Source organism: Cnephaeus nilssonii, assembly GCF_951640355.1.
Source record: "Cnephaeus nilssonii genome assembly, chromosome: 10".
Lineage (NCBI taxonomy): Eukaryota > Metazoa > Chordata > Mammalia > Chiroptera > Vespertilionidae > Cnephaeus > Cnephaeus nilssonii.
The window spans coordinates 15,390,247-15,414,387 of NC_137081.1; the positions used below are offsets into that span (position 1 = coordinate 15,390,247).

At 40.5% G+C, this 24,141-nt stretch overlaps 1 protein-coding gene across 5 annotated transcripts in view; it reads left to right on the forward strand.

The window, feature by feature from the left end:
* UNC80 (unc-80 homolog, NALCN channel complex subunit) overlaps positions 1-24,141 on the forward strand; it is a gene marked incomplete at both ends in the record, with an annotated part of 167,667 nt that overhangs the window by 113,814 nt on the left and 29,712 nt on the right. For all 5 annotated transcript variants that reach the window (XM_079781819.1, XM_079781822.1, XM_079781820.1 and 2 more), the window contains 13 exons: positions 3,561-3,744; positions 5,876-5,970; positions 7,469-7,558; positions 8,278-8,379; positions 10,430-10,610; positions 11,715-11,983; positions 13,636-13,770; positions 15,239-15,377; positions 16,473-16,569; positions 17,306-17,476; positions 20,792-20,884; positions 22,226-22,261; positions 22,584-22,802. In XM_079781819.1, the coding sequence (XP_079637945.1) occupies positions 3,561-3,744; positions 5,876-5,970; positions 7,469-7,558; positions 8,278-8,379; positions 10,430-10,610; positions 11,715-11,983; positions 13,636-13,770; positions 15,239-15,377; positions 16,473-16,569; positions 17,306-17,476; positions 20,792-20,884; positions 22,226-22,261; positions 22,584-22,802 (1,811 nt within the window). The remainder of the gene's footprint in view (positions 1-3,560; positions 3,745-5,875; positions 5,971-7,468; positions 7,559-8,277; positions 8,380-10,429; positions 10,611-11,714; positions 11,984-13,635; positions 13,771-15,238; positions 15,378-16,472; positions 16,570-17,305; positions 17,477-20,791; positions 20,885-22,225; positions 22,262-22,583; positions 22,803-24,141) is intronic.

Here is a 24,141-nt window from a genome sequence, read left to right on the forward strand (position 1 = left end):
CCAAGTAGAAAGCAACAACATGAGAAAAGGTCTTCCCATTAACGTGTGACTAAAGGTGAACCGTAGTCAGCTAATATCATAATCAGCTAAGTTCCCCACTGTGTGTGTGGGAAACCTCTCCTGGCACAGTCCTTGATATGTGGTGGGTGCTCAATAAATGTTAGCCTCCTCTCTGTCTTCCTTGGGCATTATACAACTTCCTTATGTTAGTTCCTAATTTTGGTTTGAGAAAACATATAGTATGTAGTTTTTAGTCATTTTTCCCTTATCTCACTATCTCTCTCTCTCTCTCTCTCTCTCTCTCTCTCTCTCTCTCTCTCTCTCTCTCTCTCTCTCACGCACGCATGCACGCGCACAGACACACACACACAAACACAAAAAATGTTGCCCTAGGTGGAAAGTATTTGTAAGTGTACTTTAGTATGGGAAGTATCTATGCCTTAGCCATCCTGACAAGTCCTTTCTGCACCCTCCAGAACTTACCAGTTTCTTTGCATTCTCCTTGCACTCTAAATGGATATGCAGTTTTGGGACTGTTAACATGATGCCTGTTCTTTGAAATTGCACCTTCATCCAGGCAGACAGATGCCAAATAAATTTCTATGCTGAGAGAAACTTTCCTTTCTCCGTTACTGTCATTGGTCTTCTAGCAGGTTGGAAAGTAGAAGTGTTGTTCATATGCATCTGCAGCAAAGTGATAAATGCAACTTACACTACAACATTAACGTGCAGAGGAAAATTGTAATTCCTTTCTCCTCTCTATAACTGATTTGGTTTTTCTCCTGAGAGTCCACCTGCTGGTTGACAAGGAAAGTAATGAAAATCATGTCCAATCCAGTTTTAAGTTTAGACTGATAAAAATATATAAATAGTACCTTTGGATAGTGTTCAGTGTCTCTTGGCTAAAAATACTTAGTTTCTAGGATACTTCCCTTCCAACTGCTTTCATCTTTAAACACCATGTGAAGTTGGGAAGAAAAAAGACCTTTGTTCGGCCTTCCATCCCTTGTTCGTTTGCTCTGGCTCTTGCCTTCATGAGACGGAGCCCTCTCTCTGGCTGGTTGCTGGATGCCCAGCCAGTGGACACCAAAGCCCATGGCTGCTGTGACTTGGGGTCCCTCTGCTCTTAGCGGTGATTTCTGGGAGACTCTAACTCACCTCAGCCCCTGCTGAGTTCTGGGAGTGAGTCCCAAATGGCTCCAGCTAGAGGACCCTATACAAATGACACCGATATATGCCAAGTCTATCTAGAAAGCCCTCCAGCCAAACCTTCTGCTACTTCTGGTCCTGTCTACATCACACAGAAGCCAAAGGTAGATCACCAAAGCCAAACATCAAGGCCTCCCTCAGGTGTGTGCTCTGCCCAGTTTACGTTGCATCCAGGTTGGTGTGGAATGTCTCTGAGGTGAACTCTTGTCAGACACCCTAACAGAGACTGGGAGAAAGGGCCCCTTCGGGGTGCCTGCCCACTCCCAGGCCACTAGGTGTGGGAAATGCTTCCTTGGACCACTGCTCTCCTCCCTCCTTTAGCCTTGAGATACGAAGATGGACATTTCATTTCCCTTCTGCCATATACTTCTGTCAACTCCAAAAGAAAACTTTAATGGTAGACACAGTCTTCTCAGCTGGGTAATACATAAGAGAAAAGGGCTAACCATGCTTTGTCTTTGCTTTAAAACCTTGTCTGAATGAATATAAATTTCTGTTTCTGCATTTCTGTCTAAACCCTAGTCTTTCCCTGAATCACACCCACATAGATATTTTAGGTGGACTGGGGAAAGGTTCTTGTACTCAGACTGGCACAATCGTGAGGAGCATAGCAGTTTTTAAACTATTACCCTTATAAATCTTTTATCTAACAACTATTATAGATGTGCATGGTAGGGATATTGGGAACACTAATTCATCTCTTCCAGACTTTTTAAAGGACATTTATTTTATTTTAATATATTTTTATTGATTTCATAGAGGAGGGGAGAGGGAGAGAGAAACACCAATGATGAAGAGAGAATCATCGATCAGCTGCCTCCTGCCCACCCCACACTGGGGATTGAGCCCGCAAGCCGGGCATATGCTCTGACCAGGAATTGAACTGCAACCTCCTGGTTCATAAGTTGACGCTCAATCACTGAGCCATGCTGACTGGGCAATTGTTAGGGACATTTAAATTCACTGTGTAACTTGACTCAGAGATCTTCAACCTGGGGTCTGAGCACATCTGGGCATATGTGCAGACTTTTGAAGGAGTGTGTTGCCCACAAAGTTTTAAGGGAATAAATCTCCAAATCCTCAACTTACAAATATGTACTAATGCCGTTTGAGCATGCCTGCCATCTCAATCGTCATTCTCCTACAGCACACAGAAAGGCCCCCCTGACCATCACAGGTACCAGCAGGCTACATTGACAGACACATTAGACAGAGAAAGAGTCTGATGCACTATGTTAGTTTTAAGGAAGCCTCATTTCTGATTGATCGGGGCACTTTGAATCCATAGGACTTCCCACCTTTTTCCCTCTTTCACAGATTTCCACGAGGGCTGAGTTTTGACCCTCATTAGGTTATTCAGCCTTCAGATTAGATCAGTGACACTGATTTTTTCAATGTAACTGAAAAATTGTATAGGATTAACAAGTTTTTTAAGAAACAATGGATAAAAGCCACAGGAAGGGGTGTGAACTTTTACACATTTTTCTGATTTTTGTTGGGCATAATTGAATAAGGCAGTAAAAGTTTATTTCATCAAGTTTGATGAAATACACATTCCAGTTACAGTCCGTTCTGTTCTTATTTCAATGTAAAGAATGTTTAATATATTCTATTCCTATTAACAAAAAATAACCTTATAATGAGACATTTTAAATGTCAGCTTAAAACGTACAGGACTTGCAGCCTTCAAAGTTACTGAGAGGACATAACAGCTTTAAAGTTCACCAACTTAGCCAAGCAGAGTGTTCTTCGGTTCAGACCAATAGATATAACCTAATCTGCCAAGAGTGTTTGGACAAATATCATACAGAGATTATTATTAGGTCACCTAACTACCTGAGCAGCAAGTGACTTAAAGCCTGGAAAACTGATCTTCTGCTTCCTCTTAAGAAGCACCATTTTTAGTGACACATATAAACGGGCAGCAATCTATTCTGATCAGTTTTTCGCCCTCTCCTGCTTACTGCCATTACAAGTGCTGGAGAGCCCTGGCCAGTGTGGCTCAGTTGATTGGGCATCATCCCGAGCACCGAAGTGTTGCCCTTCAGATTCCTGGTCAGGGCACATGCTCAGGTTGCGGGCTCAATCTCCATTAGGGGATGCGTTGGAGGCAGCCGATCAATGTTTCACTCTCACATCCATGTTTCTCTCTCTCCCTCCCTCCCTCTCCCTTCCTCCCTCTCTCTAAAAGCCAATAAAAATCTTTAAAAAAGAAAGTGCTGGAGAAGTATTTGAACAGAAAACACAAAGGTACAAAAGACGATTTAATCAAGAAAAGAAAAGCCAAGGAAATGAGAATGTGCTCGCAGGATCATTGTGGCTTTGTGAACTCTCCCTGTTCTGCCTTGCAGGTGGGATTGATCATGTACTTCGTGCGGACCCCTTGCGAGTGGGGCATGGATGCCATTTCCGCCACCCTGACCTTCCTGTGGGAGGTGGTAGGCTATGTGGAGGGCCTCTTCTTCAAGGATCTGAAGCAGACCATGAAGAAGGAGCAGTGTGAGGTGAAGCTGCTGGTGACCGCCTCAATGCCAGGTAATCCACCACTGCTTTTGGACAACACATTTTCTTTAAGTAACCTTTTATTATTTGTTTTTTTAAATTTATTTTTCAATGACAGTTTCCATTCAACATTGTTTTATACTTGTTTCAGGTGTATAGTATAGGGGTTAGAAAAGCATATACTTTATACAGTGATTCCCCAATATTTCTAATACCCATCTGACAGCATACATAGCTATTAAAATATCATTAATTATATTTCCTCTGCTGTATTTTATACCCCCATGACTATTCTGTAACTACCAATTTGTACTTCTTAATCCCTTCACTTTTTTCACCCATCCCCCCCCAACCTTCCTCTCCTCTGGCAACCATCAGTCTGTTCTCTGTGTCTATGAGTCTGTTTCTATCTTGTTTGTTCTAAGTAATCCTTTTAAAGACCAAGCATCTCTTTCATTCATGAGAAAATTGTCAGAGTCCTGACCCTGGTGTTGAGTGCTTCAAAGAATTTTTGTTTAGTACAATCCGAAAAAAATACAATAGACCCTTTAAGAGTTAGCAATTGCCAGATGAAAAGGGAGACATCAGAACTGAGATCCCTGTGAATCAGTCCTTGAAGGGCTGCCAAGGTTACAGATTTATTTAAGTCTATTGCAGAGGGCCAGCTGAGCTGAAAGCCTTTTTGAATGAATTTTTGGCACTGCAAGGAGAATAAATATTGTTTGCATGGCATGGACCCCAGTCCTTTGTAAACTCAATGAGAGATGGCTTTATGAAAAAAGGGAAAAGGAAAAATCAGGAAGAGAATTACAAAAGAACATGAAGTGTGATGTAAACTCTAGATACAGTTTCTTTTCACTTTGAATAGCTTTTCTTTGTTTAAGATAAAAATTTTGCAAAGCCTTTATCCTTGTGCAGTGACTAAGGAAATATGAGATGATACATGTATTGATGTAAAAAGAAAGACACAATTATGTATAAGAACACAGGTTCTGGCAGCAAAGAAGCCTGTGTTAAAATCAGAAAACTGCCCTTTATTGTCTGTATAATTAATATTAGCTATAAAAAAGTTCATAATTTTTCAAGCGTTCTTTCATCTGTAAAATGGGGATATAACCATACTTCACAATCCTGAGGGGATAGATGGGTTTAGGTATGTAAAATTCTCACTACTGTACCTGACTCATGGTAAGCATTCAATAAATGCTAGTTGTGCATTTACGTATGTTCTGTAGATAAGTCAACAAAGTGATCAGTTTTTATTATAACAAACTCATGTTTTCACTCATATTCTTAAAAACAACTCATTAAAAATCAAGGTACATCATAATGTTCACAAAGATTTGTAATTAGTGAATGAAGTAGAATAAGTACTATCTCACTGGCTAAGTAGAATACTGAAACTGTACATTTAAACTGTATTTAAGGTACTTGTTTTGGTTTTGCTAATATTCTGTTTATATTTTCTCAACCATTATTACCTGACCCTCTCATTTAAAATACAGGACATATTTGTTGCAATGCTTAAGGTTTGAATTCTGATTCTTTCACTAAATAAATGTGTTCCTTTGACTAAGTTACTTATAAGTTCTTACTTATAAGAATAAGTGCTATTTCCTCATTTGTAAGACGAAAATAGTAATACCCATGCCTGGCCGGTATGACTCAGTGGTTGAATGTTGCAGGTTCGATTCCCGGTCAGGGTATATGCCCTGGTTGCAGGCTCAGTCCCCAATAGGGGGGTGTGCAGGAGGCAGCTGATTGATGTTTCTCTCTTATCGATGATTCCATCTCTCTCTCCCTCCCTCTCTCTCTAAAATCAATAAAAACATATTTTTAAAAAATTATAAAAAAGAAAGAAAATAGTAAAACCCATATTAGAGTTGCTGTGAGATTTAAATATAATCATGCACATAAAATACATGTAAAAGTATTGAGAACTCCATAAATGGTAGCTGTAATTATTTAGAAAATGAGTATATTTAAAATATATATTTAACTAGAAATAGAGGAGAGCAGTTAATACACTACACAATTCCTATTAAGCACTAATAGTAATAATCATAACAATAAAATATCAGCTTATTGATAATATTTTAATATTTTGTGCTTTACTATTTTTCTATAGCAGAAGTCAGTTCATTATGATTTTTTCCTTCTGTAGGTACCAAAACCTTGGTGGTTCATGGGCAGAATGAGTGTGATATCCCAACCCAATTACCAGTCCATGAAGACACTCAATTTGAAGCCCTGTTAAAGGTAGGGGTGACTTCGACAGGAACAATTTTTTAATGGCACAATGACTGTGAACACTTCCCTGACCAGCCAGCTTAGAATTACGTGGCAATTTTCTATCTTCCACCCAATATGTACATTTATTTACCTCTTCTAGAATCCCTTCCTCTATCTGTGTACTTCCTCCGTTTTCTTGAGTAATTTTTCCCACTTTTACTGACATCTTAGCTCTGCATTGAAGAAGGCAAACTCATGCAGCTACCATAGCAGCGTGACCCTGGCGCGTCCCCCTAACTGCCGTGGGAATGCGGTGCACTCCTGCCTCGGAGCTGCCTGGCTCGCCCTGGGGGCAGCTCTGGAGGTGCCTGGGTTTACACACTGAGCACTGGGGCAAACTCCAGCTGTCAGCTGGGATCGATGCCAGAGACTCTTCTAGTGGCATCTGTATACAGTCTTGACTTGTCACTGCTGGAAATTATTGGAGGAGCAGAAAATACATACCTTAGAATAAATCAAGTGAGTCGAGAAATTATTTTTAATGGTTATGGCATGTATTCCCCTCAAAAGAAAGGCAATCCATAGTGGCACGTCTGTAATGTTTTTAAGGTAAAGTAGTAAGTAAACTAGTACCATGATTCCCACTGGAATCCCTGGTGTTTATTATGTGTAGTTCAAACTTTTGATAATTGATTTCCTGTAATACAACTCCAGGCTCAGACAGAGGAGAAAAGACCTCTGAAAAATTCCATTTTGCCAAACTTGTGTATTTTATTTCAGTAGAAAGGTTGTTAAACTTCCTTCAGGTCTCACCCAGACATCTCCCAGGAATATCTAAGGCTCAGAGAGACAAAACTGAACAATCCCTCCATCTTCCTACTCTATGTTAAATGGTAGGATAACATGAAGGTAGACAGAGCTCAAACCCAGGCTCCATCACAACCAGTATGACCTAAATCAATTAACAAGACCTCTCTACTGTCGGTTTCTTTTTTAACAGTGCTGGGATACTAGTGCAGGTTATACAAGTAATCTACATAGATAGCCTTGAACTTAGAAAATAGCACATACTAAGTGCTCAATGCATTGTCGTTTGTATTATTTTTCATGTTGTTATTAAACTGCTTTCTTCCTGACATTGAGACTAGTCAATGTAACTATACTTCCACGGTCCCTCACTCAGTCTGAAATATTATTGTACATCTTTTAGCACTGTGAGAGTAGATGGTTTAGATCACCTTACTAGTCTTTATTATATCATTCTTTGGATAACTTCATATCCAAATGCAGTGTGTATCCATACATTTACATGCACACACACACATATACACCCATGCATAATATATGAGTGTATAAGATATATATATATATATATATATATATATATATATATATATGCATATTTATAAAATCCTTATAAGAAGTTACCTTATTTTTATAATATTTGTATTTTGTAGCTTACTACCTGTCAGCACATAGTATGTTCTCAATAAACCTTTATTAAAATGTATTGTTATAATTCTAGGAGTGTTTGGAATTTTTTAACATCCCAGAATCCCAGTCAACACATTATTTTCTCATGGATAAACGATGGAACCTTATCCACTACAATAAGGTGAGTCTGTGCAGCAATGACATTCATGTTGGAATGTGTCAGAAGCTTGTCATGCCTTTTTTGAGGGCAGCAAGCCCTCAGGGAGGCATCATTGTTTAGACTCTAGAGTATGGCCACTTAAGTCACACAACTTACTGTCTAGGTTGCTGTGGACAAGCCACTTTACTTTTGGAACCTTCAGTTTCCTTGTCTGCAGATGGAAGGTGGTGATAATAGTATCTACTATAGGGTTGTTGTGATCCTCAAAGGAGATAAGCCAAGTAAAGCATAAAGTGATTAATTATTATTAAATCTAGATGAAAAGTGAAGCTGCCCATATAATGACACATGTTTCTAAATGGAATTTTAATGTTTTTCTGATTCCCCCTTCTATGATGGTAAGCATGATAGAGGTGACCTGATCTAATGAGCGAAAGGGGACCTCAGGAAGACCCCTGACGTCACTTTGCAGAGACTTCCTTCCAAAATGTCACTTAGTCAGCGGCCTGGGCTCCTTGGCTTCTGACAGCACCGTGGTCTTCGGAAGAAGTACTCAGCCTGGGCGCTGGGAAGCTTTCCTGAGGAGGGCTTTTACCTTCCACGTTATTTTGTCAAATTGGGGAATCTAAAGTAGTAAGAATCAAAACGGTTAGAAAATACATAACTTTTGTTTGTGACCTAAAGAGAAATGAGATCAAAAGTGTAATCATCTTTTTTGTCTTTGTGTGATCCCATCACAGACCTATGTCCGGGATATTTATCCTTTCCGGAGGTCAGTATCTCCTCAGCTGAACCTCGTGCATATGCATCCGGAGAAAGGACAGGAGCTCATTCAGAAACAGGTGCCTGACCACCTCTGATTTATCATGTCATTGGGATAATTGCTGGGTAAATGTGTTGCCAAGCCTGAGATTCTGTGATGCTGTTAGATCCTCTCTGGAGAGGATGGATAGATGGGCCCTTGATCAATAGATAGTTCCCCAAAATAGTTGGTTTAGTTTTGTAAATGGGATCATAATATAAAGTATTAAAGATCATAATATAAAGTACCTGGAGTATGCTATGATGAATCATTGGGTATAAACAATAGAAATTTTCTCATTTATTTGCCTATTTTTTTCTAAGCATGGATTTTCATTCTATAGTTTTGTAAAACAGGATTAGAAGTAGATATGACATAACTATTAGAAGGTTGTCCCAGAGGTTTATGCTAGCTGGAAAATAAATAAATAGAGAGAATCAGTGCAGTGATATCTGAAAAGAATACTGAACTAACGTCCAGAGATTGGACTCAGACCCAGCTCTGCCCCTGACCAATCATCTGACCTTGGGCATGTTACTAACTTCTCTTCAAATAGGACACATAATCAAGAAGTTGTACTTAGATTGAAGATTGAAGAGCATAGGTCCTGGATAGGTAGCTCAGTTGGCTAGAGCATCATATACTATACGCCAAAGTTGTGAATTTGATCTCTGGTTACAGCACAAACAAGAAGCAACCAATAGCATAAATAAGTGGAACAACAGAACTCTCTCTCTCTCTAATCAACCATTAAAAGCAAATTTTAATTTAAAAAATATAGATTGAAGAGCAGAATAATGTTCACATGTCTTATCGCAAATCAGACTTCAAGCTTAAGGAAAGTCACTACTTTGCATGCAAAATATGTGTAGTATTTAATTCTAACAATATAATTTTAACAATATGATCCATGCATTGCACTGTTTTATTTTTATTTTTAATTAATTTACATTTATTTTTAATAACATTTCTAAACAAGAATTTCAGGATATTTTATAATTTCAGTTTTTCTGCACATAGCAAGAATGCTAACTCAATATCAAACTATCCAAAATACCTTCATGAAATGAATAAGAATGGCATATAATTAGGCCACTTATGCAATTAAAAATATATTTACTATTAACTACCTAAATTACATTTAAAAGAAAGAAAATAGTGAATGGGTTACTATAAGATCTTACAAAACTAAAAGATCTTACATTTAAATGATTTCAGAAACAATTCTCCCCAAATTATCTCAGCCCATAATTTTAGCAGCAAAATAATTAAAGTCATCATGGATAATGGCACTTCACTAGTTTGTTTTTTAACCATGTTTAAGCACATGTTTTAAAAGAATGGCATACATTGGGGCTCTGGCTCTGTGTGCACTCAGGTTGGACTTAAAGATGTCTTTCTAAGTTCCTCAGAAACTTAGTTCCATCATTCTGGCTCTGAGGGTTCCTCAACAGCGCCTCACTGCTTATGAACTCCCAAATCATATCCTCTGTCCACTGGTCATCAACAGAAAAAGAACTAAGAGTAGGGGCTAAGAGGCCCTTGTTCATGCCATCTAAATTTGGGGCTAAAGGAGGACTAACCTTGGGTCCCATCAGCTTTTGTCCCAAGGTAGATTTTTCTTGGGTCCCATTTGGGTCAGTTTTAAAGAGGCAAACTCAGAACCAAAAAGAAACAGCTTAAGGCATCAATGGAGGTGGTAGAAGCAATTGGAACTGACTGTTAGCTCTTGTTGGAGAAGGTCTTCCATATTTTGATGTCTGGGCAAATGGCCTCTATGTGATTGAACTATTCTGGACAATGCTTGTGTTGTGGTCCTTCCAGCCTGAAAACTGTAAGAAACACTTCCTTCCATAGAGTAGACACATGCAAGAAGTGAGTCAATTAAGTATTATTTGCTCCTTTTGTATGGAAAAAAAAAAAAACACCAAAAACCACCACACACACATTTCTCCCTCATTTCCCTTCAGCCCGCCTTGATTTTATCAGCCCAGTTTGCCATTAAAGATTTTACTTCCACTTCTTCACTCTTTGTAATTTCGGAGTTGCTAATTCTATTTGTGTCTGCTCCTGCTTTTGGTTGCTGCAAGGTGTTCACTCGGAAGCTGGAGGAAGTGGGGCGAGTTTTGTTCCTCATCTCCCTGACCCAGAAGATCCCCACGGCCCACAAACAGTCCCATGTCTCCATGCTGCAGGAAGACCTCCTCCGACTGCCCTCATTCCCTCGAAGTGCTATCGATGCTGAGTTTTCACTCTTCAGTGATCCTCAAGGTATCCAGACAAAAGCATCTCCTCTCTCGGGCATCTCACGCCCTTGTTTAGTCCGTGGCTGAAGAGCATCTCCATCAGCGGACAGTTCTGTAAGCCAGGGGTTCTCAGCCCTGACTGCCCCAGAATCACTGGCAGCACTTGATCAAACACAGGATGCTGGGCCCCACCCTCCACCATCAAGTTTCTGACTCAATGGCTCTGAAATGGGGCCTGGGAGCTTGCATTTCCAATAAGTTGTTCCCAGGTGATGATGATGATGCTATTCTGGGGACCAAACTTGGAGGCTACTGCTCCAAGCTAAATCTAAGCAGCTGAAGGAAGTCCTATGATGTTGTTAGGTTCACTAAGTGAAGAAGAGGTATTTATAAGAAGCTCAAGAGGAGGAAAACTATTCTCTCATGACAGAGAGCTGGACAGTGGTGGCCTCTGGGTTGAGGGAGTGAATTTCCTGGAAAAAGGCATAAAGAGACTTTCTGAGGTCCTGAAATGGTCTTATATATTGATTGGGGTGGTGGGTACTTAAGTGTGTAATTTTGTCAAAACTCATTCAACTCTATATATAAGATCTGTGCATTTTACTCTCTAAATTATAGCCGAATTGAGAAAGAGAGAGAGAAACAGAGACAGGAAACAGAAAGAGGTGCACTTTGAAACCTCACCATGTTGCTCAGTTGTTCATTTGGGACAGTTTACTGAAATGAGCAGACTTAGCTCAGTGTCTTCATTGAGACGCAGCAAAGCGGCCGTGGAAAGAATTCCAGTCAGACCAGAAATTAAAAGACCAAGCAGTAGTCCCAACCCTGCCATTTTCCTTCTGAAATAACTTCTCTCAAAGCCACAGCTTACTCAGCAGCAACCCGCTGCAAATGTCTCCCCTGTCTGCCCACAGAGTTGCATCAAAGAGATGATGCTGCGAGCCCTTTGAGAGCCAGGAAGTTCACATGAATGCCAGCAACACTGTGCTGCGAAGCCTTTCGGCAGTAGATTTCCACATCCCGGAGTTGGAACACATGGGGAACAGCAGTGCCCTCGGGTTGGATCACCCTCCCACGCCGACAGGGTCTGCGTGGGGCTAATTCTGTTTCTGCTTTCATGTTCTCACAGCTGGGAAGGAGCTGTTTGGCCTGGACACTCTTCAGAAGAGCTTGTGGATCCAGCTCCTGGAGGAGATGTTCCTGGGCATGCCCAGCGAGTTTCCCTGGGGAGATGAAATCATGCTCTTCCTCAACGTTTTTAACGGGGCTCTGATCCTGCACCCAGAAGACAGTGCCCTGCTCAGGCAGTACGCGGCCACCGTCATCAACAGCGCTGTGCACTTCAACCACCTCTTCTCCCTCAGCGGCTACCAGTGGATTCTGCCCACCATGCTGCAGGTGCCAGGCTCTCCTCTCCCAACCAGGGAATTAGCCCGAGGACTGCTCATCCAGCAGGTCTACAGGATCTATACTGAATTTTTTAAAAATACATTTTTATTGATTTCAGAGAGGAAGGGAGAGGGAGGGAGAGATAGAAACACCAATGATGAGAGAGAATCATTGATTGGCTGCCTCCTGCACATCCCTTACTGGGGATCGAGCCTGCAACCCGAGCACGTGCCCTTGACCGGAATCGAACCTGTGACCCTCAGTCAGCACGCCAATGCTCTATCCACTGAGCCAAACCAGCTAGGGCTATCCTGAAATTTTTAAATGATAGAGTTCTCTTCTTTTGTGACAGCAGAAAGCACCAAATGAAATCGCCCTGAAGTTTTCCAAGAGGTCACAATATTCTATCCTATGCCGAGATCCCCCAGACCTGGAATATGCTTCCCCGTTTCTTCTGGGCCAGTGACTCTCAGAATATGGTCTCGGGACCAGCAGTACCAGCATCACCTGGGAATCTGTTAGAAACGCACATTCTGGGCTCCAGACCTACTGCATCAGAAACTCTGGAGTCAGGGCCCAGTAATCCAGTTTTAATAGGATCTCCAGGTGGTTCTGACACCTTGAAATGTTTGAGAACCATTATTCCAATGTATGGCAAGTGTTCAGCTGATATTTCTTTGAGAAAGTCTCTGACTTCTCTCGGAATAGAGATTTTCATTGCCATTACATTTGGTATAAAGAGGTTGAAGGTGGTGAATTTATTAGCAGGAGGACTTTCTGTTTACTCACATCTGATGTGTATCTGGCCATGTTCAGGAGAACTGAATAAAGTTCAGATAAGGCTGGGGGATCATCCTCATTTTCTAGTTTTGTGGAAGTTTTAATAAAAGTTTTGAAAGTATTACACGCTCGTGCAAAATGAAATTTTCTCAACCTACAGGGGCAGGAAATTTACTTTCAATATCACCAGGGCTCTCTGACCTGTTTTTAAATAGTTGAAATTTTCTCTCTTTTTATAACTTCTTTACTGATTACTAAAAACAATAAATGCTCATTATAAAATAGAGAAGATAAAGAAAAACTTAAAGAAGAAAATAAAATTGCTTATAATCTTCCTTCCCACATGACCATTGTTTCCACTTCTTGAAGACCCTGGCCCTCTATCCTGCCTTTTTTAAAAAAACAAAAGTTGAATCATATCATACATTCAAGTTTGTTACCTACATTTTTCATTTAAGACTAAGAACACCATGGGTATTTTTTTTTCATGTAGCTACATTTAGTATTACAGCATTTAAAAAAAATAACTGCACAATATTCTGTTGTATGCACATGCCTTAATTCACTTAACTAACCCCAATTTATGAGTAATTTAAGTTGTTTCAAATTTTCCACTGTAATAAGAAACCTTGCCATGGACATTCTTGTATATACACCTTTGTACATTTGGCCAACTCTTTTCTTAAGATAAATTCCTAGTCACAAACTTCCTGGGGGGAAAAGTATATTTGTATATTTTTAGGATTTCTATGTATATTCCCCAATTTCTCTGAAGGAAGGTTATTCCATTTACCTCCCCTCCACCAGTTGAAATGACCCATTTTCCTCCCAGTTCTCCATGGCTCTGAGGCATTTTCTGACTGTGTGGCATCTTCCCACAGGTGTACTCTGATTATGAAAGCAACCCTCAGTTGCGCCAAGCCATCGAGTTTGCCTGCCACCAGTTCTACATTCTCCACCGGAAGCCCTTCGTGCTCCAGCTGTTTGCTAGCGTGGCCCCGCTGCTGGAGTTCCCTGTGAGTAAACACTGGAAATCAACGAAGACCAAGCAAACGAGAAAAGCTCTTTATTCACCGATTACTGTAGCGAGGGCATCACTTAGCTTTTGGCAGAGAGAAGAGAGAAAACTTTATAGGGAGAAGAGGGAAGGCTTCGGGTATGTTCTGATTGGAGGCTGTTGGCCTGGCGAAGCTGTAAGGGGTGGAGTAGAAGCAGGGTATCTTATGTGATTGGTTAGGGGTGCATATTTGGTTTTCTCTGATTGGTCTTAAATTGGGAGCGGAGACAGGGTTAGTTATTAATCAAGTCCTGTCTGTTTGGGGGTTTATGGTTATAGGGGTTATTGTTTGGTTTCCACTCGAGCTAGTACTCTGATTTCCAACAAGTCTGATGGGTCGCTTGCTGGTTTTCTGGGCTGGCGTCTGTGGACAGTGGGTTTGGGTTGGTTTCCTGGGCAGGTTACTGTAGTTTGGGGATCAGCAGTTCTGTTGTTATGTATGGCTTGGCCCTTGATCGTTTGTATAATCAGTCTCTCAGCTCTCTTTCTTCAACCATTGGGTATGAATGCCATACAGCATTTCTCTTTCCACAAGAAACTCATTTCTGTTCAACATTTCTCTTCAACCCTCACCTCAGCCCCTAGATGTAAATAGGCCAACTCTTCAGTTTTTTCATACTCAGTTATTGAAAGGATGAAAAATGTAAAATGATAAAAGGAAGAGTTCCTGATTCTCCTTCCTTTCTATTCTCTGGCACTTACCTGACTTACTATTTTTCTTCAGCGCGATAATATCAGATCACATCCCTTACACATATTTGTTTAAGTAAAATGGATCTCTACCGCACCCACAATAGACTTAAGCTCCATTAAAGCAAGACCCTTGTCTTTTTTGTTTGTTTGTTTTTAGTTGTTGTTTCGTGTGTATGGTTTTTTTTGCTTTTGTTTTGCCATAACCTTAGTGCACAGAATGGTGACTAGCACAGAGTAGGAATTTAGTAGGAATTGTTATTTTAATAAAGGAATCCAATGAATAAATAAAATAGATTTGAGATGTTAAGTATTTCCATTTTGGAGCTTTGTTAGAAAATGGGATTTGTAAAATTCCCAGAGCTATTAAATATGTTACCCCAAACATAGTTGAACTGTTCAATTAACCCATTACAAATTTGCCTTTGCAAATGCTGAATCCTACAATTGCAGATGAGAGGGGCCATTGACATGATGTTTTCCGGCAGTTGACATATTACTGTATTTTTATGAGTTTCCACAAATATCTCTTTTGTACTAGTTTTAGTGTTAAAACTCGGGTGTTCCACTCCACAGTCACACAGCAGCATTGTGGGGTGCAGAATTATGTATACTGAATACCAGTTCAATGTTGTAATTGTTACCAACAGTAGTGTTTATGAAATTTGGATTCCTGATCAAACCATATTCGTACTGAGGGGGAATTAAATAAACTAAAATTGCCTTTCTTTTTCCAGGATGCTGCCAATACTGGGCCCAGCAAAGGTGTGTCAGCTCAGTGCCTGTTTGACTTGCTGCAGTCCCTGGAGGGCGAGACCACGGACATCTTAGACATCTTAGAGCTGGTCAAGGCTGAGAAGCCGCTGAAGTCTTTAGGTAGAAGCAAAATTCGTCTTGACTTTTTCCTTTCTCTTTGTAATTTTTCTTAAAATAATAACTCTATGTTGAATATTTTAAACTAAATCAAAACAGCAAAAATAAATGGAACAGTGGTGTAAATTGAATGAGTGCATTTTCCTATCTCCTGTCTTTCTCACATTTCTTATCAATCCTAAAGAGTAAGGAATTCTCTGCCATGAAAATTGTATTATAAGGATGCTGAGTGAACAACTATTCTAGCACTGTACTTCTCAGAAAATGGGGTGTTCCTGGGCAATGCTAACGGAATGACCCACCAAAAGGGTTTTTTATTATCCTGTTGGTTAGAAGGCATGTCTGACTTTAGGCCATCCAAACGTATCTTCTAGGAAGTGAGGATTTTAAAAAACTTCTCCCAAAAAGCGCTTTTATTTGTCATCTTATTGTTTAAAAGTTTTAAAAAACACCCTATGTTCATAGCAGCACAATTTACAATAGCTAAGATTTGGAAACAGCCTAGGTGCCCGTCAGCAGATGACTGGATCAGAAAACCATGGTACATCTACACAATGGAATACTATGCTGCCATAAAAAAGAAGGAATTCTTACCATTTGCAGCAACCTGGATGGAATTGGAGAACATTATGCTAAGTGAAATAAGCCAGTCAATGAAAGAAAAATACCACATGATCTCACTCATTTATGGATAATAAAGAACATTATAAACTGATGAACAAAAAGATAGATACAGAGATAGTAAAGCATCAAACAGACTGTCAAATTACAGTGGGAAGGTTAGGGAGAGGTGGGGGAGATAAGAGATCAACCGAAGGACTTGTATGCATGCATATAAGCATAACCAATGGACGCAAAACTCTGTTAATAAAAAAAAATGGGGAAAAAATAAAAATAAAAAAATAAAAGTTTTAAAAAACAATAGAATTTTTAGTCTCTTTAGGTGAAGAAATTAATAGTGTTCACAGTTTAGGAATAAAGTCTGATGAAGAAATGGCTGCAAAAGCTAACTGGAAAGAAAACGTTAGGAGTGATAAGCTGTTCTTATTTCCTGGCAGAACCCACTCTGATTGTACGCCTTCACCTTCTGTCCCTCAGATTTCTGCTATGGAAACGAAGACCTGACTTTCTCCATAAGTGAGGCCATTAAGCTCTGTGTCACGGTGGTGGCATATGCTCCGGAATCGTTCCGAAGGTAACTGCCACCCTTTCTTCTGTGATAAGCAAATATGGCAAATGAAATAAAATTGAATGAGTACAGGGGTTATGTTTGCTAATATCAGCCTGTAACATTCTGCCAGGTAAGTTTTCAAAAACTAAATTTGGGAAACTAGTCATAGCCGAGGTTCTGGAAAATATAGTAAATCTTCAGTAATTTAGAATTCCCTAACTTAGAATTTGTGCAGCAGCTAAGATGTTTAGTCTTGTTTAGAGACTATGTTCACATCTAACAAATTAACAGCAAATATAATTTTAGAATAGACATTTAATCTACTTAACAAAACTCCTTTCAAGAAGCAATGAAGCCCCAGCCAGTCTCCTCAGTGGTTAGAGCGTTGACCCGTGGAATGAAGGGTCCTGGGCTCAATTCTGGTCAGGGGCATATACCTCTGTTGCAGGCTGGATCCCCAATCTGCAGGAGGCAACCAATCGATGTGTCTCTCGCTATTTCTCTCTGTCTCTCCCCGTCCCTTCCACTCTCTCTAAAAATCAATGGAAAAAATATCCTTGGGTGAGGATTAACAACAACAAAAGAAGCAATGAAAACGGTCACATTAAGAGCAAGAATATAAAACCTTTGGTCATTATTTCTACCAGTTTTCCCAAATCAAATTGCAGTGTTTGTCTTCCTTTCTCCATGCTTTTAACTATGATACAACCAACACAAGTAGAATGTGAAATATGACCCGGTTTCCTTTCTGTTGACATAGTCTTCAGATGCTGATGGTCTTGGAAGCTTTAGTCCCATGTTACCTGCAAAAGCTGAAGAGGCAGACCTCACAGGTGGAGACAGTGCCTGCTGCCCGAGAGGAGATCGCGGCCACAGCTGCTCTCGCGACATCCCTCCAGGCCCTTCTCTACAGTGTAGAGGTCCTCACCAGGTAATCCCATCAGCAGAAATAGCCACAGCCTTGCCCTAGCCGGTTTGGCTCAGTGGATAGAGCGCCGGCCTGCGGACTGAGGTGTCCCAGGTTCTATTCTGGTCAAGGGCACAAGGCCGGGTTTCAGGCTCAATCCCCAGTAGGGAGCATGCAGGCGGCAGCCAATCAATGATTCTCTTTAATCATTGATGTTTCTATCTCTCTCTCCCTCTCCCTTCCTCTCTGAAATCAATAAAAATAAATTTTTTTAAAAAGAAAAGAAATATCCACAGCCTTAAATTATATGTATCTACCAAAACGATGAGGGAAAAAATGTGATGGCTAAAAAGTTTCTGAAGCCAATCTTTATTTATATGTGCTCAAATTCAGTCTTTATGGCTTAAAACTGCAAATATCCCTAAGTTGTTTGGATAAATAGTGCTAAGCACTATTATTATTGTTGTTGTTGTTGTTTGCTAAACACACATTTGCCTGTAGTTTGATGAGCATCTATGGCAGTTTTAACCAATGCTAAACAAATCTTTTGTAAAAGGGCCAAATTAGTGAATATGAAAATGTGATCAACGTTTTTGTTGGCTCTTATTTTATGAAAATGTCTGCAATTCCAACTAAGCATTCGTTTATTATTTTACTATTTATAATGAGTTGTTTTTTACTATACTTTTTAAAAACTACATAACAAACATAATCTGCAAAATTTTATTCTGACGCCATAATTAACAGATTCTCTGTGGGACAAGACTCAGTAGTGCTGAGAGAAAGGGGCTGAGAGATTTGGGGACTTGACAGGTAAATTGTCACCAGAGTTCAGCCCTAAACAAAGTTGCACGAAGTTAGTATATCACAAGATTCTTGGGTGCAGAAGGCATTGAAAGACTGATGGGGGGAGGGGGAGAGGGCTTGGAACAGAGACAAAAGACTGAGTGGGAGGAGTGGGTAAGGTAGATGCAGAACACTCTACAAAAGATTGGTTTTCCTTCGCCATTGCCATCTGAAATTAGATGGAAGGAGATACTCTTCCCCGGGCTGGAGACGGGAAACCTTCTTCCTGGCTTGGTCTCTTTGCTCCTCCATCCCATTTGGCCACATCCTCAGCCTAAAATTCTGTCTATGATTTACCCCCACCGAAAGGCACCAACCTCCCAGCCCCGTCTTGCTCTGCTGATGCCAGAGCTAGCCGACATCCCTCAGTCCTGGGAGGCCTTTTCCACATGCACCAGCCAGTGAGAGAGGGAGTGAGATTGTGATGAATGAAGTCAACATATTTTTAGGTTCTTATCATGAGCTACATCGGCAGCCCAGGCAAACAGCACAGAACCCACAAGCCTTGGGTGGGCTGTCACTGCCGCAGTGCTCACATGCGTCTGAACTGAGGAAACGGGAAGCGGTGGAGCAGAGAACCGTGGCAAACTGCCACGTGCCATGGGAACTGCCCTAAGGCTTTGGTGGTGGTTTCAGAAAAATCCCAGGGGGAAGAGCATCTGAAGGAGAAACATCAGACTTCCGCGCTTCTTTCTGCACCCCTGTGGTTATGTCTCCAGCGCCTCTCTGCAAATAGAGGAGAGAAGCTCAGTCCGTTTCCCCCAAGTAACATCTTAGTTGTTTCTCCTTATATGCTGCAGTATTGGTGCTTTCCTCCTTTCTATTCTCTTTGATAAGTCAATTAAATTACTGATTCACCCGAAATTAACATTGACTTACCCAAAATTCCACCAAGAATTATGGGTGGAAGTCTGACATTTAAAATTCTCTGACTGTAAATATTCCAGTGCATTTAATGATTTTTGGTGGAGTTGTAAAACCAGCCTCGTTGATTGGTTATAATTATTCACAAAAAAATGGCTTTGTTGTTTTTACAAAAAGAAGATAATAAGAACCTCATTTCATTTCCACACTCCTAATTTCTTTACTCATGAAAAAAAATTAAGTTATAGAGCTGGTAACACATAAACAAGCATATTACAATTATAATAGTACTAGTTTTCTGTTGTTGTGTAATGCATTACCACAAACTAGAGGCTTATGACAAAACACATTTATTATCTCAGATTTCTAAAGGCCGGAAGTCAGGGCAGGCTCAGCTGTTCTCGTTGCTCCGGGTCTCACAAGGCCAAAATCAAGATGTTAGTTAGTCTGGGCCTTCATCTGAAGGTTCTAGGGGCAGACTCCATACCAGGCAGCTTTAGGTCTGAGATCCCTTTTGTTTTCTGACTGCCGGCCACTCTCTGCTTTAAGAAGTCACCTGCATTTTTCTCACCTGGCCCCGTCGTCTGTATTCCCACCAGTAATGGCATCATGAGTCCTCATGCGTCGAATCTTTCTGCCAGAGAAAACTCTGCTGTTTAAGGGCTGGTGTGGTGAGAATAGGCTTACCAGATAATCTCCTTTTTGTCATATAATTTAAGATAGTCACTGGAGTAACACTCAGAGAGAGTCTTTAAATTTTGCTTCTCATTTTTAAATTCTGCCTCTCACAACAAAGGCCCAGGAGGAGAAGGTCTGGTGTGATTGTTGAAAGCCTACTCACTTTCTGGCCACACCCAGCATGCAGAGAATGAGCGTCAGAACAGCAAGCCTTAACCAGTTCCTACAAGAAATTGTTTTTGAAAAGCTGCGCCATCCCTTCCATGTCTCATTTGCTGGTAGAGAGGCAGAGTTTACCTAATCCTTAAAGTGAACCCTGCAGACACCAAATTAGATGACTCAAATCTACTTCTAAGTGTCTAAGTTACTGACTTAACAATAGATACTAATTTACCTACTTCCCTGAGTAGTCTTAGGCATGATTTTGTTTAGAAATATCCTTTCATTCTTTGGTAGTTCCTTACAAAAATAGAGTGGTTAATTATGGTGTTGATGGCCAAAATGGTGTATACATTTTTACTTTTTACTTATTATTTAGATCGTTAATGTCCTAGTACCTGTAGAATTGAAAAATGTGCTCTTAACTCTTGATTAATACAGACTTAGAAGCCTGATTTCATACATGTCTGGTTTGAGGAGTCAGTTTATTACTCAGAACCAAGTGGAAAAACTTTTTTTTTTTATTGTTGACACTATTACAGATGTCCCTCATTTCAAGTGGAAAAACTTAAATCATGGTGAGCTTACAGACCCTTGGGAAGTAGTGTCCCTTTTAAAGTAGCTCTCAGCACAAAGACAGCAAAAGGGTGTGACAGAAGAGCCCAAAGCTAGATAGCCTGTCTTTTTGAGACTCTAACTTAAAACTTATGTGAGCTTCAATCACGAAGATTTCATAAATGTTTCCACTCTGTTGTTGTTGTTGTTTTGTTGTGGTGGTTACTGTCCTTGCAGGCCCATGACAGCCCCACAGATGAGCAGGTGTGACCAAGGCCATAAAGGCGCCACCACAGCCAATCACACCATGTCGTCTGGGGTGAACACCAGGTAATCCTCTAGCCTTATTCTTCCATGGTATCTCCATTTCATACAACCTGAATCTCCGCGGTTGGGCGTGAAAGGAATCCTGAAAATAGTCAATGTTAAGTGTGAAAATCTCCTTCCAAGGAAATAAAAAAAGGAAGGTGAGAGTTTAGAGTTCAAGAAAATACCAAAGCTTCATTTGAAATAACCAAAGAGAAATCCAAGCCCCTTGCATAAATTGGCATTTGTGTCAGTGTATTTGCATGAGCATGAAGATGTTCTCTGCCTCCTGGGTGGTCTTTGAACTATTCTAGTGTTGTTTCATTTGCCTCCAAGAAAAAGGCAAATAAAACAGTAATCATCCGGAGGTGGTTCCTCATTCCGGGGCAGGTATGCAGAGTCAGTTTTCTTTCATCGGGACAGATGTCCACAGATATTTTATCCAAACTGACCTCGGTCCTTCGGTGATGCTTTCAGGGTCATTGACGTAATCTCCTTCCCTGTTTAATGTAACTCAGACACTGGCTCTACTAGTTAATACTTTGCCTGCATCATTCTGTCTGTGTTAACCTCTAAATAGTCTAACACACACACACACACCAAGGAAAAATTAAAACAGGGCAAACCCAAAATCAGTTTGAGAGAAAGTTCTTTCTTCTTAGTATGAAACAGTTAGCAGGAGCTCTTAAAGAGAAACTAATTTTCCAGTCTCTTTGAAGCACATTTTTAAGTGTGTATTATTATTTTATGTCAAGTTAATTTTCTGCTCGTCATAGATATTTATATTAAAAATAGAACAAATTTCAACCAGAACTCTAAGCTACCAGATATGATGGTGAACTCATGCCTCAATTTCTTATATTGAGAAAAAATGATCATACTCTAAGTGATATTTAGGGGCTAGTTTTAACTACTGGATATAAGGCCTATGGGAAAGGAAGGTTTCTAAAGTCCTACAAAGCAATATATCTCCACAAATGAGAGGAAGTTAGCCATATTTCTTCCTCTGATCACCTTCAAAGCATGTGGTATTAAAACTATAACTTAGATTCAATTTACTTTCAAAGTTTTTAAAAATTCCCTTATTGACCACATTTCTTGACTTTGGATGTGTTTTCATCATATCTGTCTTTCCATGGATTTTATGCCAATGGAACAGCTTTCAAAGAAGCTATAATTGCACCATATGTGGCAGCAAATGAAAGATCAAGATTTTATATTTTAGGATTTGTCTGGGTGTATTTGTGAGTTTATCAAAATGTGTAGCTTTGATGGCTTCTCCTAAGAAAAAGTCCATAAGAAGCCCCATCATAGGGCCTCTGTTCTTGCTCTGATAGTAATGCAGACTGTGTTTCTGACTCCCAGGTACCAGGAACAAGGCGCCAAACTGCACTTTATCAGGTACGGAAAGACAACCCTAATTTCATGCCAATTCTGACATCTTATGATGATTGCCTTTGAGCCGGGTTATGATTCTGTTAGATTTCATGTAATTAACGCATGGCACCCTTTTTCTGGGTAAATCCTCAGGAATTGCTCAATCTGGGATGGTAATCTCTTCTAGGATGATAAACTTTCAGATGTGAATTTCTCCAAGCCCCGCCCGGATTCATTAACTGTTATATAAGGAATCTTATCTTTTTCTTCCATGGGATGCTCTCCTCTCAGAGTTGCCATACACACACCTTTCCAGGCCCCCAGTTAACCCTTTGTAATTTCCCAGGGAAAACCTTCACTTGCTGGAGGAGGGGCAAGGCCTGCCCAGAGAGGAGCTGGATGAGCGAATTGCCCGGGAGGAGTTCAGAAGACCCCGGGAGTCCCTGCTGAATATTTGCACTGAGTTCTACAAGCACTGCGGGCCAAGGCTGAAGATCTTGCAAAACCTGGCTGGAGAGCCTCGGGTCACAGCCCTGGAGTTGCTGGATGTGAAGTCCCACATGAGGTACTGTTCTCACTGTTCTTACCCAGAGTATATATGTAACAGGCAGTATGTCTGGGTTGGGGCAGCAGGGGTGGTCCCTAGATAAGAATTTGGGATACTCAGAATGATGTTTCCAGTGGTTTTGATGCATACCATTGCAGGACCCTGCAGGGGGGCGGGGAGATAATGTATATTAAATTCTTCAAAAAGAAACTCAGGATGGATTGGGGGGGAGGGTGTTGGGGGACAATATTCAGAAAAGCACAGCCTTAGCTGGTTAGGCTCAGTGGATAAAGCGTGGACCTATATATTGAAGGGTCCTGGGTTCGATTGTTATCAAAGGCACATACTTCAGGCTCAATCTCCTGTCTTTGTCGGAAAGCAACCAGTGGATGTGTGTCTCTCTCACATCGATGTTTCTCTCTCTGTGTCTCTCCCTCTCCCTTCCACTCTTTCTAAAAATCAATGGGAAAAAAATGTCCTTGTTTGAGGATTAACAAAATAAAAAATAAAAATTATATACAGAGGCCAGTGACCATTTCAAAATTTTTACTCCTCTCTGGCCAGCATGGCTCAGTGGTTGAGTGTCAGCTTATGAACCAGGAGGTCATGGTTCAATTCCCGGTCAGGGCACATGCCCACGTTGTGGGCTCGATCCCCAGTGTGGAGCATGCAGGAGGCAGCCGATCAATTATTCTCTCTCATCATTGATGTTTCTATCTCTCCCTCTCCTCTCTGAAGTCAATAAAAATATATTTTAAAACATTTTTACTCCTGCTATGCCAGGGAGAGGCCCTAGAATTGCATCTCTGTGCACACGTGTTTCATTCTTCCTGTGGAGATGCCGTCTCAGTCGTTACTCAGATCATAAAGGCTGTATTATATTTTCAGATTCCTAAAAGGAACATGATCCCAAAAGATCTTCTACTCAGATTTGCAACAGTGGTAAAGGTTCATAAAAATTCCTGGAAAAAGAAATTTCCATGGATAGCAAAATATTTACCTGGAACGTTTAGTATATCTATAAAGCTAAAGCTAGAGTTGGATTCTAGCCATTTAGAAATAATATTGCAGTTTGGCAAACACACCAGCTTCTAATTACTGACTTTTTTTCTTATAATTATCCCTTGAAATTTTTAGAAAGTACCAAGTGAGGGAATATGAGAGTCCAAAAATGTATAGAGAACACAGGCTCTTCCTCTTCCAGGTTAATTTCACAGTCTGAATTGTTGACACTCACCCCCCTCCCACCCCCCAGAACTCCAGAGCTTCATGCTTGTTCACACTCCCCACTGTGCACTAATGGGGAAGAGTTTACTTCACACTGAGAATTTCAGCTCCTAGCTGGGAAAGGGGAGGA